This window comes from Macaca thibetana, chromosome 11 (genome assembly GCF_024542745.1).
Source record: "Macaca thibetana thibetana isolate TM-01 chromosome 11, ASM2454274v1, whole genome shotgun sequence".
In the NCBI taxonomy this organism is placed as follows: domain Eukaryota; kingdom Metazoa; phylum Chordata; class Mammalia; order Primates; family Cercopithecidae; genus Macaca; species Macaca thibetana.
The window spans coordinates 89,180,589-89,197,732 of NC_065588.1; the positions used below are offsets into that span (position 1 = coordinate 89,180,589).

The window sequence follows — 17,144 nt, forward strand, 5'->3', positions numbered from 1 at the left end:
AGCAAACTTTCGCAAGAACAGAAAACCAAACACCGTATGTTCTCACTCATAGGTGGGAACTGAACAATGAGATCACTTGGACTCAGGAAGGGGAACATCACACACGGGGGCCTATTGTGGGGAGCGGAGAAGGGAGAGGGATTGCATTGGGAGTTATACCTGATGTAAATGACGAGTTGATGGGTGCTGACGAGTTGATGGGTGCAGCACACCAACATGGCACAAGTATACATATGTAACAAACCTGCACGTTATGCACATGTACCCTAGAACTTAAAGTATAATAATAATAAAAAAAAGAAATTCTTACCTTAAAAAAATAAATAAATAAAATAAAATAAAATATGGCCAAGAAAAAAAAATTATTGTTTTAATATACTACAACTATTAGTAAATAATCATTTTTAAATGGTTGAAACTATGCATGATTAACAAAACAAAAATGGGCATATCTTTGAAGTTCTAAGATTGCCTTAAAATATAAAATTGCCATATAACAATTGAAGGTGATACATTAAGGGTATTACTAATATTAAAAAGCCTCCCAAAATCACATTACCTCAAATTTAAGCATCTCCATTAGAAAGCAGAAAAAATAATAATAAAATGGTGGATGAAAGGTGGCAGACAAGACTGACAAAAGTACACACTGAGCACATAATAAAAATAACCAAACATGCCTGCAAGTCTAGTCTCTTAAATAAGCATACTTTAAAAGATATTTAAATACTTTCATAGCTATGCATGGGTCTAATCATACTTATTCCATATCTACATAAGCATTTTAGCTCTTAAAACTGGGATTCAAATGAGTTTATTTGGAAAAACATAAAATTCTTTAAAAATCATTTCCATTAAATACTACACCAAATACAAGTTGATTACAGCCTAGATATTGCAATAATGTAGACTTTTATAAATAATACTTTTTAACCTTTAAATCCTCTATTTCCAACCCACAAAACAGCCAATTGTTTATAAAGAATTTTCAAATGCTTTAGAATGAGATATTTTCTACATGCCTTCAAAAATGCCCAGGCAAAAAGAAGTCAATGTATTCATAAGGTATGCATTCAATAAAAGTAATAAACACAAGGACATACATACTTAATAACGTACACCAGATTATACATCTTCAGCCCCAACCAGGTATACTAGTCAAATAAACATTTATTTGAAATAAATGTTAAAATACATATTCCTAAAATTGCCATTAATTTGAAGTGAATGTTTATTTGACATTTAAAAATAATTTTTTTCTTTTTTTGAGACAGAATCTCACTCTATTGCCCAGGCTCAAGGTACAATGACATGATCTTGGCTCACTGCAACCTCCACCTCCCAGGTTCAAGGGATTCTCCCACCTCAGCCTCCCAAGTGGCTGGGATTACAGGCATGTGTCACCACACACCGGCTAATTTTTTGTATTTTTAGCAGAGACAGGGTTTCACCATGTTGGTCAGGCTAGTCTTGTACTCCTGACCTCAGGTGATCCACCTGCCTGGGCCTCCCAGTGTGCTGGGATTACAGGTGTGAGCCATTGCACTCGGCCCTTAAAAATAAAGCTTCTTTAATTCCTTTGTATGTGTTTTGTTTCTGATGCCAATATTTAGGTTTGGTAAAAACGGCAGCATCTATAATAAAAATTGTTGTATTAAGTCCTATAATTCACTAACATACTTAACTGAGAATAAATAGAATTGAATTTTAATAAATTAATAAAACGTCATATATTCAGATTAAGGAAATGCTAAAAAACAAATGCAGTTATAAACAAATAAAATGAAGTAGACAGTAATTTTTTTCCATATGGAAATGGTATAACATAACTCAAAAGTTAGCTATTACCCAATACAAATATTACAACACACAATATGGCAAAATACAAAAATTAACATTAAGTATTAGGACAAGATTAATAGCACAGATTTACTTATAAGGCAATCATCAGACCACCTAAATTAGGAGAGAGCACGATAAAAAGGGAATAACACAGGCTTTGGACACGACCTGAGTTCTGACCCTAGCTTCTATGTTAGGTGTGACCTTGAACAATTTACTTAACCTCATTGCCTCTCAGATTCCTCATATGTAAAACATACTTAATAGTTAACTTACAGGGTTATTAGAAACAAATGAGACCACGTTTTAAGTGTCTAACACAGTATCCAAAACCTACTGGTGCTCAAAAAAGTAAGTGTTTGTTTCTAATAATAATATTATTCTGACTCTTAAGTTACCACTTCCTAAAGTTACTCAAAATATTTTAACATAGCCAAGATCTCATTCATCACTACATATCTATTAATTAATTAAATAGGTAATAAGTATTATTCTTGTTTTATTAAAAACATAATGAAATATTAAATCACCTATTCAGTTACTCAGCACAAATAAATTCCTTTCTAAATTTATTTCCAAATACTTGAAAGGATAAACTTTTATGAAACTTTAAATGAAGACACGAATAACTGATTTCTAAGCCGTCTTCCTTCTTTCCTAGAAATATCTTTTCTAGAAAAAACAAAAAACAAAAAACAACTATTTCCTACAATTAGCCCTGTTTGTAGGAGGACCATGGAGGAAGACACTAAATTCTTTCACCTCCCTATCTTTCATAACTCTAGTCATAGAACAGGTGTGGTGACTCATACCTTTAATACCAACACTTTGGGAGACTAAGGCAGGAGGATCTGCTTGAGGCCAGGTCAACATCAGCCTAAGCAACAGAGCAAGACTCCATCTCAACCAAAAATAATTTGTTAAATAAAGAAAAACAAAAAACTCTAATCATAGCTTTTTCATCTTAAATCACTTCTTCCCCTTAGATATAAAGGTATTTTAATCTACAATAATATAAATTCATAAAACACACTACAAATTCTTAAAAAGAATTTATTACAGTAACTCTTAAATATTACTTAGAAATGAGTAATTCTTAAATTAGAGTAACTCTTAGATAAAATATTACTTAGAAATGTCTTCCCATTAGCAAGTTATATTATACTCTCACTTTTTTGTTTTGTTTTGTTTTGTTTTGTTTTGTTTTGAGACAGGGTCTGCCTCTATCACCCAGGCTGGAGTGCAGTGGTGTGATCATGGCTCACTGCAGCCTCAACCTTCTGGGCTCAAGCAATCCTCTCACCTCAGCTTCCCACCTAGCTGGGAGTACAGGTACGTGCCACCACGTCTGGCTAACTTTCTATAGAGACAGGGTTTCACCATGTTGCCCAGACTGGTTAAACTCCTGGACTGAAGCAATCTGCCTGCCTCAGCCTGCCAAAGTCCTGGGATTATAGGGGTGAGCCACCATACTCAGTCTATATTTTGTTAAATGGCAAGTAAACATGTAAATTTATTTCCTTGTTAATACTCTATTTGTTTAACAAGTATAACTCCAAAACTTGCAGGTGGAATAAGTCAGAGAAGACTCAACTTTAAAATATGTATTCCTAAAACTGCCATTAATTTGGTTCTATTTTTGTCACCATGATACATTTATTTTAAAATTTCAAATAGCATTTAAGATATTTTTTAATCAAAAGAGAGTGTAATTTTTTTTTAATTTGAGAAATACCAGTAGGCAGACATATCTAATCAAAAATAGTTCTTACTGAAACAAAGAAATAAATGACTGGGTTCACCCAGCTTTAGGTATTTTTACACTAACATCTGAAAAGAACTTTTCCTCATGCGACTTCTAATTCAGCCTCTCTTTGATTCCACATTTGTACTTACAGATTACTCATTGTCTTTTGCTGATTAATAATACCTGTAGAACAAGACCTTTTACCTGGCTTCAGGAAGTTCATGAACCACCTGAAATTGTTTGAAAATGTTTGGAATTAAGTGTTACTGGGCTACAAAGTGTCAATTTTGAAAAATCTGCATCCAAATACCGTAAGTTAGAGAGTGAAGTGTTAGGCATCACAAGGCCTTACATGCCTATGTGTGTTATATCCACAAACTTTCACCATCCCTTTCCATAAGATAAAGAAGAAAGATTTTTAAAAATGAATTAGACATGGGTTATCTATAATACGTATACCCCAAAGCTTGATGACATGTTACTATTTATGAATAGAGTGGCTTTTAAATCACCAGTTACAAAACTCTAAGAAAGAGATTCAAATTAAAATGTCACGGTTACAACTTTTTAAACTGAAAATAAGAAAATCAGAGGTCTACTTTACATAAGGGAGCTTAAAGACTACAAATAATAGTAGTCATAACAAAATGTCTCCTATAATAAAGTAAAAAGGACAAAGGCTAGGATTTTTAAGCAAATTTATTTATTATATATCTTAGAGTTTGTTATATGCTGACATAATTATACAAGGGATTTACAGGCCAAAGTCATGTCATGTAAGAAATAGTAGAAGAAACTGAGAATGTTTATCTTGGAAGAGAAAATACTCAGAGCAAATATGAGCAGTCTTCAAATACCTCATGTGGAAAGAGGAACAATTTATTCTATGTAATTCCTAAGGACAAAACTAGAACCAGTGCATGTAAATTACAGGGAAACAAATGTCAGTTCAATAGAATAGACTTAGGAAGAAATATGCACACCCTACACCAACTAGCAAGGACTGTGGATCACTTATCAGGGTTGCCATAAAAGGAAGTCCTGATGGAATGTTAGACTAGCTCCTTTTAAAACTTCTTTCAAATTCATAATTCAAAGTCTATCAATTAGAAATAAGCTTATGGCCAGGCGCAGTGGCTCACGCCTGTAATCCCAACACTTTGGGAGGCCGAGACGGGCAGATCGTCTGAGGTCAGGAGTTCGAGACCAGCCTGGCCAACATGGTGAAGCCCCATCTCTACTAAAAGTACAAAAATTAGCCAGGTGTGGTGGCGCACTCCTGTAATCCCAGCTACTTGGGAGACTGAGGCAGGAGAATCGCTTGAGCCTGGGAGGTGGAGGTTGCAGTGAGCTGAGATCACCCCACTGCACTCCAGCTTGGGTGACAGAGCAAGACTTTGTCTCAAAAAACAAAAAAAGAAATACGCTTATTACAAAATAAGCCTTTCTTAAATATTTTTTCTAAACAAAATTGGTAATATAATTGTAGAAAATGCTATCACTGTTCCTTTATTTCTACCAAACTAAGACAAACTCAATTACTGTTTATCAACTAACCTTGAGTAAATTTAACCTTAAATATTATGTCAGCGACATATATCATTTATTAAACAGAATAACAATCTTTATGCAAATATTCCTCTCTTAATGTCTAGCTTTATAAAGCAAAACATACTGACTGTAAAACCACATTGACTATAAACAAATATTATTCAGATTAAAAATGAAAGAAAGACAAATACTTTGATAGGCCACTCAGAAAAATCTCAAATCCTGGCTTCACTCAATAGTATATACTAGACAAGCTAATATGAATCACATTTAAGTACCATGAATTTCATTACCTCTGAGCTAGCATATTGTGACTGTAATTTTTTGCATTCGTCTTTGAGTTTTTCAGATTCTCGCTCACGTTCCAAGGTCATATTATCCATTAGTGTTTGAACTTGCACCAGTTCCTTCTTTAGCACAGCAACATCTTCTATACCAGGTCTCTGAAGCTGTGAAGCAACACATTTTAATTAAAAATTAAAGTGAAAAACTAAAATAATATACATTTTTAGAATAATTTCACTACAAAGAAATCAAAAGGGAAACAATCTTCAATATCAATTTTTAGATTCCAAACACTGAACACTGATATCTTCTCCCACAATAAGTCACTTCTTCCCACCCTACCTTGCATTTAATAGTATTACTACTCAAGGTGCAGTCTAGTAAATTCACAATTATCTGTACTACTTTGTTTTCCTTTCCTTCACAAACTACATCTATTGGTCATAACACTGACTTGAAAATGCCACATTCCTTCTTTTCCTATCCTAGGAATAAAAATGAAGGAGCAGATGTAAGCATAGATGCTGCAGGTTGGATGTAGTTAATTTATATATTTATTGAGAGCTAAATAAAGGAAAGAAAGTCAAGGACAGATCCAAGATTATTAAGTCTTGGGAGAGTATTAGAGAAGTATGGTTCCAATAACAGAAATACAGTAATGAGGAAACATGATTACTTTGATTTTATACCTGTTGAATTTGAAATTAAAGCTAGAAATTCAACACAAAGTACCCTAAAAGCAGATGAATCTGTAAAACTAACATGCAAGAGAAGACCAGGATCAGAGATGCAGATATATAAACTACTAAAATTACAGATATATTTAGATAGAAACAATAAAAATGTTAAGGTAGTAAGTTATGTATCATAACATTCCATTTTTATTTTTAAAATCATATACAGAATATATATGCAGGTGGTAGAATATACGGAATTCCTTATTTCCTTCTTTTCACTCAAATTATATTTTTAAACATTTTCCTTCAGGGTATGTATTTTATTTTTAATTTAGAAAGGCATAAGAGTACATTTCAATAAATAATTCCTAAATTACCAGTTCCGTCTTCAGATCTTGAATTACAGTTGCCTCTTTGTTTAATTCTTCTGTCAGATGTGTCACTTTTTGTTCAGCAGCTTCTCGGAGACTCCTTTCTTCATCATACTTTGACTTTATATCTAATTAAAGATAGTTATATAAATATTAGTTTTATGACATTAAGGGAAGGGCAGTTTTATAAGTTCCCGTATATTACTCTGCATATCTGTATATCACTCTAATTCAAATTGTCATTCCTTAGATAACCATAAATATATAATACAGTAAATTTATATTTTTAATTACATAAAATGAACTTTAATTAACTGTTTCTGTCTACATAAATTTCACTCAACATTAATAATTAGCATTTTAATGTATACTTAATCACATTTTACCTAAAAGCACATGTTAAAAATATATATGTGATAGTATAACCAAGTATTACATTTATACTATATTATTTAATTCACTTCTTTAAAATGTTCCTTTTAATCTTTAAGCATGTCATAGAAGAAAATGTATCTTCTCTAAATTTCAAGATGAATTTACAGAGAAACACCAGTCCTTTGACGGAGGGCAGCTAGAGGACAAACAAAATAATTTACATAGCAACTCTGAAATCATTAAATTCCATTAATCACCATTGTAAGTCTATCACAGATGCTTTAACACACTAAAATACTATATTTATTGCTGGGGTATATAATGGCAAAAAGGTAATGAGACTGATTTAATGGCTAAAAAATTCTAATACAATTTACCTGCAATTTCAGTAGCAAGTTGGGCTGCTTTCTGTTCAAATAAGTCTTTCATTTGCTTAATATTAAAATTTTCTGTTTGGGCTTCTTCTAATTGCTGTTCCAAAGACTGTAGTTCTACAAAAAAATGCCATGGTTATTCAAATACCATGTTAATTACATATGCTAAATTGTTATTACTTATATTCATTACAGTTGTAAAGATGATCAACTTAAGTTTATTATCCAATTACAAGTAGAGTGTTTTGACATTTCAAGAAATTAAGTATATCTGCTTCATTTAAGGTACAAATCATAACTTAAAAACACAATACAAATGAAAGGAATATTTAGAATCACTGCCAAATAATCTATAAATATTTGATTAAAAGTTATTTTAACATTTCACAGTTCTTTTCCTATATCCATCAACTGAGCCAAAAGGAATACATTCTTTTTTTTTTAATTTTTTTTTTTTAAAGATGGGGGTCTCGCTATGTTGCTGAGGCTGATCTCTAACTCCTGGGTTCAAGCCATCCTCCCCATCAGTCTCCCAAAGTGTTGGGATTACAGGCATGAGCCATCAAGCCTGGCTCAAAAACGAAAACATTCTGCTCCTCTGATAAAATTAGTTATAAAGCAGGATTAATTAGAAATGGTTAAGACCAAGGCCTTAAAATTTTTAATTCATTAAAGTATGCAATCAACTCCTAATACTTCATCATAAAGAAACTATTTTATTCTTAACATAGACTTAAAATTTCATTAAACAATCATATTAATGTAATATTCCAGAAGTTTATTCCTTACTTCAAAATATAATGAACTAAGAAAACTAAAGTTTTAGTTAACTGATTAAAGTATGAAGTTCACATGTAACTCTCTAAACCTAGAATAAGACCATTATCTTCACTGTTTTAGAGCCATAAAGCATAACCATGAAACAAAATTCATTTAGCAGGCATCAAAGAAAAAGAAAGGAAAATAAGAAGAAAAAGAAAACTGAAAAAACATCTGCTTTAAGTAAAGTTACCTGCTGATGAATCAGTCACCAACCCATCAGGTTTAGCCTCCTCAATTAAAACAAAAGACATAAACAAATGAATTAAAAGGAAAAGATAAGACTGTTAAAATTGTCAATTTTAAAAAATCTCGAAAGTCACATTCTTTCAGGTAAGTAGTAAGATTTGGGTGAAAATCTAAATTTGGTAGTTTCCATTCTTCCAGATCTGTAAGAGACCAGCAGGCAGACTAGCATAATGATCTAACTTCAGTTTATTAGTTCTAACATAGATTTTTTTTTGTATGTTAATATATATGAAGTTATTGTGGTCATCTTAAATTCCATGAACTCAGTAATAAATAAATAGCGCAATTATTGTAATTATAAATATAGATTCTAAAACAAATACTTAAGTCAACTGGCAACATTCAATCGTGTTAGCATGTAGCTCTGAAATAATTTCAAACCCTAACATAGTTTGCTACATGGATGTTATATATTTTGCTGTAATAAGAACTTGGAGTGTTATCCCCCTCCACTCAAGCATGTGATACTTGTTAGACCCCATACGTGAGAACTTGGCATGAACTTCTCCTCTCTTCAGTAGAATTACATCAGACCTTATCATACCCCAGATCTGAGCTACTGACCTCAACTAGTGGACTTCAAAATGCATATTAACCAAAGAGTCTGAAAGACACTTTGAAAGCTTAGGTCATGGCAGGCTGCACTCTATCAGTTGCTTTCTTTCAGATTGGCAGCTCATGCTGCAACAGGACCACATCCTGTTGGCCTTTGAGCCTTGAGTCTTGCCAGCCAACACCTACATCTCCTCTAGCAGGAGGAGATCCCCATTGTCCGGTATCTCCACTGTTTTGGATGCCATCTCTCCAGAGAGACTGCTCATATAAAAAGGTACACCTCAATCCTTTTAGACTTTATTTTTCACAAAAACCTGCTTCCATCCTGATAGATGACTAGACTTTAATAATTTTGGAGCTTATTCACTATATGGTTAGTATACCTCATCAATTGATATTCCCCACAAGATTTGTTCATGTTACTTCTCCCCCTTTTAAGCACTGTGAACCTAAGAAAATTTCTCTTTGGCAATAAACCACGCAATTTGTGAAATCATACTTCAAATCATGCTTCTTATTACAATCAAACACAACACCTATAATAGTTGAACGTTTGCATTAGTTAAAACATGCTATCAAAACTATCACTACTGAAAAAATTGGCTTTATAAGCATAAATTTTTAATTCAGGACAAGTCAACTTTAAAAGAAGCAGAAATAACAGATTCCATAAGGCTTAATTTGTCACATGCATTAGGAACAAAATAATATACTACTTTGGCATTATTTTTGTATTTTAAAGAATTATACCCATCTGAAAGAGTTTAATAAGGCATTTCCTAGTATATCTCACTTTTTGTTTCTCTTTACATTGAACTAAGACATACTGATTGCAAAGAATCGTAAGTATTTAAAATATATTTCCCCCCAAAGGTAAATTTCCTGCCAAGGTAACTTACACCTTGCACCGTGGAGAAGTTATTTAAGTGTATTAAATGTGAAATAGTCATCTCAAATGTAGTAAACAATTACCACTCTGTTTTCAGATACAGAAAAGAATACAGCCCATATTCGATTAATTATTAATGGCATCTATACAAAACATGAGTAAATGAGCTGTAAGTATTTTAGATTACTAAAAACTTCTTTAATGTTAACAGAATCACCAGTTAGAGAAGCTGAATAGAAATAAGATTGGTTATCTTGTCATTTACTTATTTGTTTTTGTCTTTTTCAGTCCAACTGCCAATTCTTGGTGCAAAGGCTTTAAAAAGCAAAAAAGGTTCTCTGAAAGTCACAATATGACAAGATAATATGCAAAGGGATTATTAATTACTTCACAAAAATATTAGAATTATTGCTGAAGGGTAACTACTTTTATTCTTACAAATGATGACTGTGGATTTGGTAAAATTTCAATAATCTTTGATTCTTCCTATAATTTCAGAATAAAATATAATTTCAGCATAAAAATAATAACTAAGGCATTTACTTAGAAAATACATTAAACTACACAGAAACTAAGACATCAAAAAAATCCTATTCAGAGAGAACCACTTTTGATACTGCAGTGATTTTCTTCTGTTTTTTTTCCATGTATTATTTTTATGTAAAGTCATACAGAATATGTGTGTGTGTGCATGTATGTACAAATACATATTTTTTCATTTTTAAAAAACTTAACATTGTTAATAGAACAGGTTTCCCAGTTTTTAATCTTCACTAACATAATAAATAATATTACTAGCTATAAGTAGCTACTAATATTTTTTCCCCTACCAACAGACACTTTAGTCATTATCAATTTTTCAGAAACTTAAATGCTTTGAAGACTCACTACTGTTTGAACATTTTTTTATTCTTTTTTTTTTTTTTGGCCATTTAGATATATTACAAAAAATTAGAATAATATAGCCTGGTTTTAAAAAAACAACATATAGGTACCTGATTCTTTTTTTTTTCTTTTTTTTTTTCTGAGACAGAGTCTTGCTCTGTTGCCCAGGTTAGAGTGCAGTGGTGAGATCATAGCCTCTCAAGTAGCTGGGACCACAGGCACATGGCACCACACTCAGCTAATTTTAAAATTTTTTGTAGAGACAAGGGTCTCCCTGTATTGCCCAGGCTGGTCTTGAACTCCTGGCTCAAGCAACCCTCTTGCCTCAGCCTCCCAAAGTGCTGGGATTACAGGCATAGGCCCATGTAGTAACTGATTTTTAATGGAACACCTTTAAAAAAATTACATCTTCACTCTTAATATATTTGTTTGCATTTATCAGAATTACAAAGAATATACACTGTAGGCCATTAGGAAGTTATTCATATCAGGCCGCCATCTGCTTGCAAAAAGGTATTTAGTTTTCAACAATAAAAATAAACAACTAATAAACATGCTTTAAGTATTTAAAAGCAATTACTTGCTGCTGCAGCCCTTGATATTTTTCTAATTCCTTCTTTAATTCTTCCGAGTACCATTTTTCTTCCTAATAAAAAAGATTTTTAGTTAGTAAATTTAAAAAGAGATATTACCTGAAACACTGAAAATAAAAAGGTATAATAATTTTTATTCTTACCTTAAGTGAAGCCTGTAGGTCTTGGACCTCTTGTCTGAGCAGTGTTACATCATCTCTAAATAAAAATGGGGGGAAGGAATTAATAGTTAATGTCCTTTAATTAAAAAACTTGTCTTAAGAAATCATGGCTAGTAATTGTATATTAGTATTACAGGTTTTTCAATTCCAAAAAAAAAAAACTATGGAAGATTTTATATATAATGGCATATATATAAAGCCCTTGGAAAAACAATTTTATTTGTAAAGCTCATTGTTTATAAATGGAAAAACATTTTCTCATGGAAATAACCATATAACTGACGGTTAAGTGCCCGAGCCAAGAGGCAAAATGTCTCCCATTAATTTACGAACAATAAGCATCAATGGCTTCCTATTGTAATTAGCATAAAATCTAAACTCATTAACATGGACTATAAATCTGCATAATCTAGTCATCGCCTTATCACTCTCCCCTTCATTCATTTAGCTCTATCAACATTGGCTTCTTTTTTTCACACTGAGAAAAAGCCCTGGTTCACTCCACACCACCCTTGGTTACACCCTGATTCTATGCTCTGAGTAGAATGCCATCCGCAGCTTGCACATTTCGCAGCCGCCGTCTGGCTGCTGCTCCTTTTCAACGCCACTTCCACTCACCGCCACCAACACCAACATGAACAGGAGCTCAGCAGCTTCCACTAGGCGTTCATTGAGGAGGGCATGTTCCTCTTCACCTCAGAGTCAGTGGGGGAAGGCCACCCAGATAAGATCTGTGACCAGATCAGTGATGCTGTCCTTGATGCCCACCTTCAACAAAATCCTGATGCCAAAGTAGCTTGTGAAACTGCTGCTAAAACTGGAATGATCCTTCTTGCTGGGGAAATTACATCCAGAGCTGCTGCTGACTACCAGAAAATGGTTCGTGAAACTATTAAACACATTGGATATGATGATTCTTCCAAAGGGTTTGACTACAAGACTTGTAATGTGCTGGTAGCCTTGGAGCAACAGTCACCAGATATTTCTCAAAGTGTTCATCTTGACAGAAATGAAGAAGACATTGGTGCTGGACACCAGGGCTTGATGTTTGGCTATGCCACTAATGAAACTGAGGAGTGTATGTATGCCTTTAACCATTGTCTTGGCATACAAGCTTAAAGCCGAACTGGCAGAACTATGCCATAATGGCACTTTGCCTTGGTTATGCCCTGATTCTAAAACTCAAGTTACTGTGCAGGATTGAGGTGCTATGCTTCCCATCAGAGTCCACACAATTGTTATAACTGTTCCGCATGATGACGAGGTTTGTCTTGATGAGATGAGAGATGCCCTAAAGGAGAAAGTCATCAAAGCCATTGTGCCTGCAAAATACCTTGATAAGGATATAATCTACCACCTACAGCCAAGTGGCAGACTTGTTATTGGTGGGGCTCTGGGTGACACTGGTTTGTACAACTGGACTGAAAACCATTGTGGACACTTATGGAGGTTGGGGTGTTCACGGAGAAGGTGTCTTTTCATGAAAGGATTTTATACTAAGGTCAACCGTTCAGTTGCTTATGCTGCTCATTCAGTGGCAAAATCCCTTGTAACAGGAGGTCTGTGCAGAAGGATTCTTGTTCGGGTCTATTACTCTATTGGAGTTTCTCATCCATTATCTATCTCCGTTTTCCATTATGGTACCTCTCAGAAGAGTGAGAGAGAGCTACTAGAGATTGTAAAGAAGAATTTCAGTCTCCACCCTAGGGTCATTGTCAGGGATCTGGATCTGAAGAAGCCAGAGGACTGCAGCCTATGGTCACTTTGGTAGGGATAGCTTCCCATGGGAAGTGCCCAAAAAGCTTAAATATTGAAAGTGTTAGCCTTTTTCCCCCATACTTGTTGGCGTAGGCAACAGAGAAGGCTTCGAGCTCTGAGGGAAAGGGCCCTCCTTCCTAAATTTTCCTGTCCTGTTTCAGTGCCTGATCAGTTGTAGTCACTAGTCAATGACATGAATTTTAGCATTTGTGGGTAAGTTGGGCTCGCTATTCTGTCCCTAGGTGTTTTGTTCACCGATAATGAATTTCATGAGCATAGGTGATCCATGTAACTGCCTAGAAACAACACTGTAGTAAATAATCTTAGGTGTTTTGTTGGGCTTGCTATTCTGTCCCTAGGTGTTTTGTTTACCATTGTAATGAATTTAGTGAGCACAGGTGATCCATGTAACTGCCTAGAAACAACACTGTAGTAAATAATGCTTTGAAATTGAACATTTGTGCCCTATGACCCAATGCTCCAAAGTCCTAATTGCATTGACTTTCCCACCAGATGGTGAAAATGTCCTTGTAATGTGCACATAAAGTACTTGTAGTTCCACTTATAGCCTCTGTCTGGCAATGCCACAGTCCTGTCAGCATGAATTTGTAATGTCTTGAGCTCTATTATGAATGTGAAGTCTTCCCCTTATCCTCCCTGGAACTTGATCCATTTCTAATTATGAGCTCTTTGTCAGGGAGTGTTCTCTATTTGGTCAATCTTGCATGTAATGGAAGTTCCCAGTTGGAGCTCTAGCCTGACATCAAAAAAGGCAGTTACCATTAAACCATCTCCCTGGTGCTTATGCTCTTAATTGCCACCTCTTTAACAGTACCAAATCAAAATCTCTCCACTTTCAGCTGTATTTTGGAGGACGTACATAGTAAGGTTTAATTTAGTAAACCAATCCTATGCATGGTTTCAGCACTAGCCAAACCTCACCAACTCCTAGCTCTAGAAAAACAGGCACTTGGCACCTTTATGATACCATACAGGGAAGTCACAGGGCAGTCCCTGAGGGTCTGCAGGTTGCACACTTTGGTACCAGATAACTTGTTTTTTCTTTATAAGAAAGTCTGAGTACTCCACATGCACGATAACTCCTCCCAGGGTTTTAATGTTGTTTTATTTTCAAAACCAGGTCTAATGAGTTTTCTGAACAGCTGATGTAGCTACAGAGAAGTCAGCTTCCTTCAGAGAGCAGTGTTTTTGGCGGGGAGGAGGAAATCCCTTCATACTTGAACATTTTCTAATTGCTTATTTATTGTATTCTGGGGTATGGCATAAGTACACAGAAGGCATCACCTCAGATGGCAGCTTTCAAAATTCTTTTTTTCTCTCAATACCATGATTACCATGATTCCTTTAACAACATGTTTCTAGCATTCCTAGGTAGGCCAAGGTGTCCTACAGAAAAACCTTGGGTTAGACCTACCGGGGGTCTGGCTGGGTGTTAACAAAGGGAGGGCAGAGCTGGTGCGGCTGGCCATGGAGAAAACTGACTTGGCTGGTGTGATAGAGAAGTCAGCTTGTTTACATGCTTATTCCATGACTGCTTGCCCAAAGCAGAAAGTGCCTTTCAGGATCTATTTTTGGAGGTTTATTACACATGTCTGGTTCTCAATTCCAACAGTTTAATGAAGATCTAAATAAAATGCTAGGTTCTACCTTAAAAAAAAAAAAAAGAAGAAGAAAAAGCTCTGTAAAAAGGGGGGAAATACACACACACACACAACACTGCTTATTTCTGTTCCTTTGGGTGTGGCATGCTCTTTCCTGTCTGAGAAGCTTCTCACACTCTGTTCCCCTCACCTAAGCGTCTAACTGACAAAGAATGGTGAACTGACCATTCTAGGCCCTCTGCGGGAGAGAGATTTCATGAGGAAACACCATTATAAAGAATTATTATTCTGGATGTCAGGAACATGTCTTTCCCTGCTGGATTCAAATTTATCTTATAGATATACTCAAATAGGTACAAAGGATATCTCCAAAGGAACTTACATGATGTCATAAGTATGCAAAACATGACAAATAACCTAAATAGTCATCAACCAAAGAATGAGAAAATTCCATGCTATCATTAAAAAGATAAGATAGGTCTATCCAAATTGATATGAAAGAATCCATAAGATACAGAGAGAAACAAAAGGTACAGAACAACGTAGAATTGCTATCTTTTATATAATTACAGGTATTTATATATTTATTTATACGTAGATATAAGCATATGAATATATAAGCATAGAATATCTCTGGAAGAATACATAAGAAATTGATGAAAAAAAGAGGCTAGGGAAAAAGTGGTGGCAAGGGCTCAATTTTCACCATACACTTTTTTGAACAATTTGAATTTTGTACTATGTACATCTACATACATACATTTAAAGATCTAGTCTAAAAAAGCTCACTAATGCATCAAGCTTCAAATATGATTGATGTTGATGAAATGTGCATATAAACTGATGAACAGAGGGCTTTAAAACAAAAAGGTTTCATGACCCACCCGAGTCATGTGGACTTTTGATCTAAAAGACATATCCTGCTCATAATCACATATCATCCAAAGTGTTATAGAGGAGTAGAATGCAATTGTCAGAAACTGAGGCGTAGGAAAATGGGAAGAGGAGATACAATAAGATAAAAATGGAAACACATGCAGTAACTATTCTGTAAGCAATGAGAAGCCAGCAAAAATTATTACTTAGAGCAACATCAATCAAATTTGCATTTTAAGAATATTATTCTGGCTGGGCGCAGTGACTCAGGCCTGCAATCCTAACACTTTGGCATGTTGAGGTGGGAGAATTACTTGAGAACTTCTTGAGGTTCCTGGGAAACATGGCAAGACCCTGTCTCAAAAAAAAAAAAAAAAAGTAAAAATTAACCAGGCATGTTGGTCCATGCCTGTAGTCTCAGTCATTTGGGAGGCTGAGGTAGGAGGATCACTTGAGCCCAGGAGTTGGAGGCTACAGTAAGCTATGACTGCACCAGCCTGGAAAACAGAGCAAGATCCTATCTCTAAAAAAAAAAAAAAAAAAAAAAAAGGAATATTATTCTGGCAGCAATATGGAGAAATTAATTGGAGGAGTACAAGACTAAAGACAGCGAGTCAATTATAAATACGAAAAAACATTTCTGAGTGAGATTTAAAGCCTAAAATAAACTACAACAGTAAAAAATGTAAAAGAATATATGCTATTAAGGAAAGAGAATTAACTAAACTTTATGATAGATCAGATGGGGGAAGGAGGAGCAGATGTGCAGAAATGAGCACACCTACTTTCCTGGCTTTACTGACTGGGTGGAAAGATAATGCTGTCATTCTCCAGAAGAATAGTAGACAAGCAGTAGGTTTAGAAAAAAACAGAATAAACTCTGTTTTCAAAATGTCAATGATAAGGTGCCTCGGGAACATCTGAGGGAAGATAACTAATAGGCAGGTTGGGAGATAATTCTAGGTTGGAGATGTGGTTTAGGAGGAAGTTATGGATGTAGATATTACCCCAGGTAGATCATAGAGAGGAAGGGCAGCATACAAAACAGATCAAGAAAAAATTATCACAATGGTATGTCATCTCAGAAGACTAGAAGGAAGGAGAGATGGCAAAGCCAAATTTTGCAGTGGTTGTTGTAGATAGTCTACAGAGATGACTACAATCAAGTTCTTCCTTTCCTATACACAAAATCCACTAACCCACTAAAAGACAAAGTATATCTTCAGGCCTCATGAATCTGACCTGGCACTATGACTTCTCTATCCAATAGAATGGCAGAAGTGATGCTCTGACACTTTTGAATCAAGCCTAAAGAAGACTGGCAGCTTCTGCTTCTTTCCTCTTGGAACATACTATCTTGGAACGAACTATCAGTTTGTGAGGAAGTCCAAGCAGCCACATAAAGAGGCCCATATGAAAGAGAAATGAAGCCTCTGACATAAAGCCCCTGATAAGCTCCCAGCTGGCATCCAACATGGACTTCCAGCCATGAATGTGAGGCCATTTTGAAACTTC

At 34.8% G+C, this 17,144-nt stretch overlaps 2 protein-coding genes across 2 annotated transcripts in view; one reads left to right on the forward strand and one right to left on the reverse strand.

The window, feature by feature from the left end:
• EEA1 (early endosome antigen 1) overlaps nt 1-17,144 on the reverse strand; it is a 163,337-nt gene that overhangs the window by 79,157 nt on the left and 67,036 nt on the right. Inside the window, exons 4-9 of the mRNA XM_050747138.1 lie at nt 11,356-11,410; nt 11,200-11,265; nt 8,235-8,274; nt 7,226-7,339; nt 6,480-6,601; nt 5,434-5,589 (exon numbers count right to left, since the gene is read on the reverse strand). Coding sequence (XP_050603095.1) covers nt 5,434-5,589; nt 6,480-6,601; nt 7,226-7,339; nt 8,235-8,274; nt 11,200-11,265; nt 11,356-11,410 — 553 coding nt within the window. The remainder of the gene's footprint in view (nt 1-5,433; nt 5,590-6,479; nt 6,602-7,225; nt 7,340-8,234; nt 8,275-11,199; nt 11,266-11,355; nt 11,411-17,144) is intronic.
• LOC126930311 (S-adenosylmethionine synthase-like) lies at nt 11,912-13,110 on the forward strand. Its single transcript, XM_050747214.1, has one exon. The coding sequence runs from the start codon at nt 12,055-12,057 to the stop codon at nt 12,490-12,492; it is 438 nt and encodes a 145-aa protein (XP_050603171.1). The 5' UTR covers nt 11,912-12,054; the 3' UTR covers nt 12,493-13,110.

Bases quoted from the DNA above. Each gene is read 5' to 3' on its own strand.
- LOC126930311 (XM_050747214.1), top strand. From the start codon at position 12,055: ATGTTCCTCTTCACCTCAGAGTCAGTGGGGGAAGGCCACCCAGATAAG.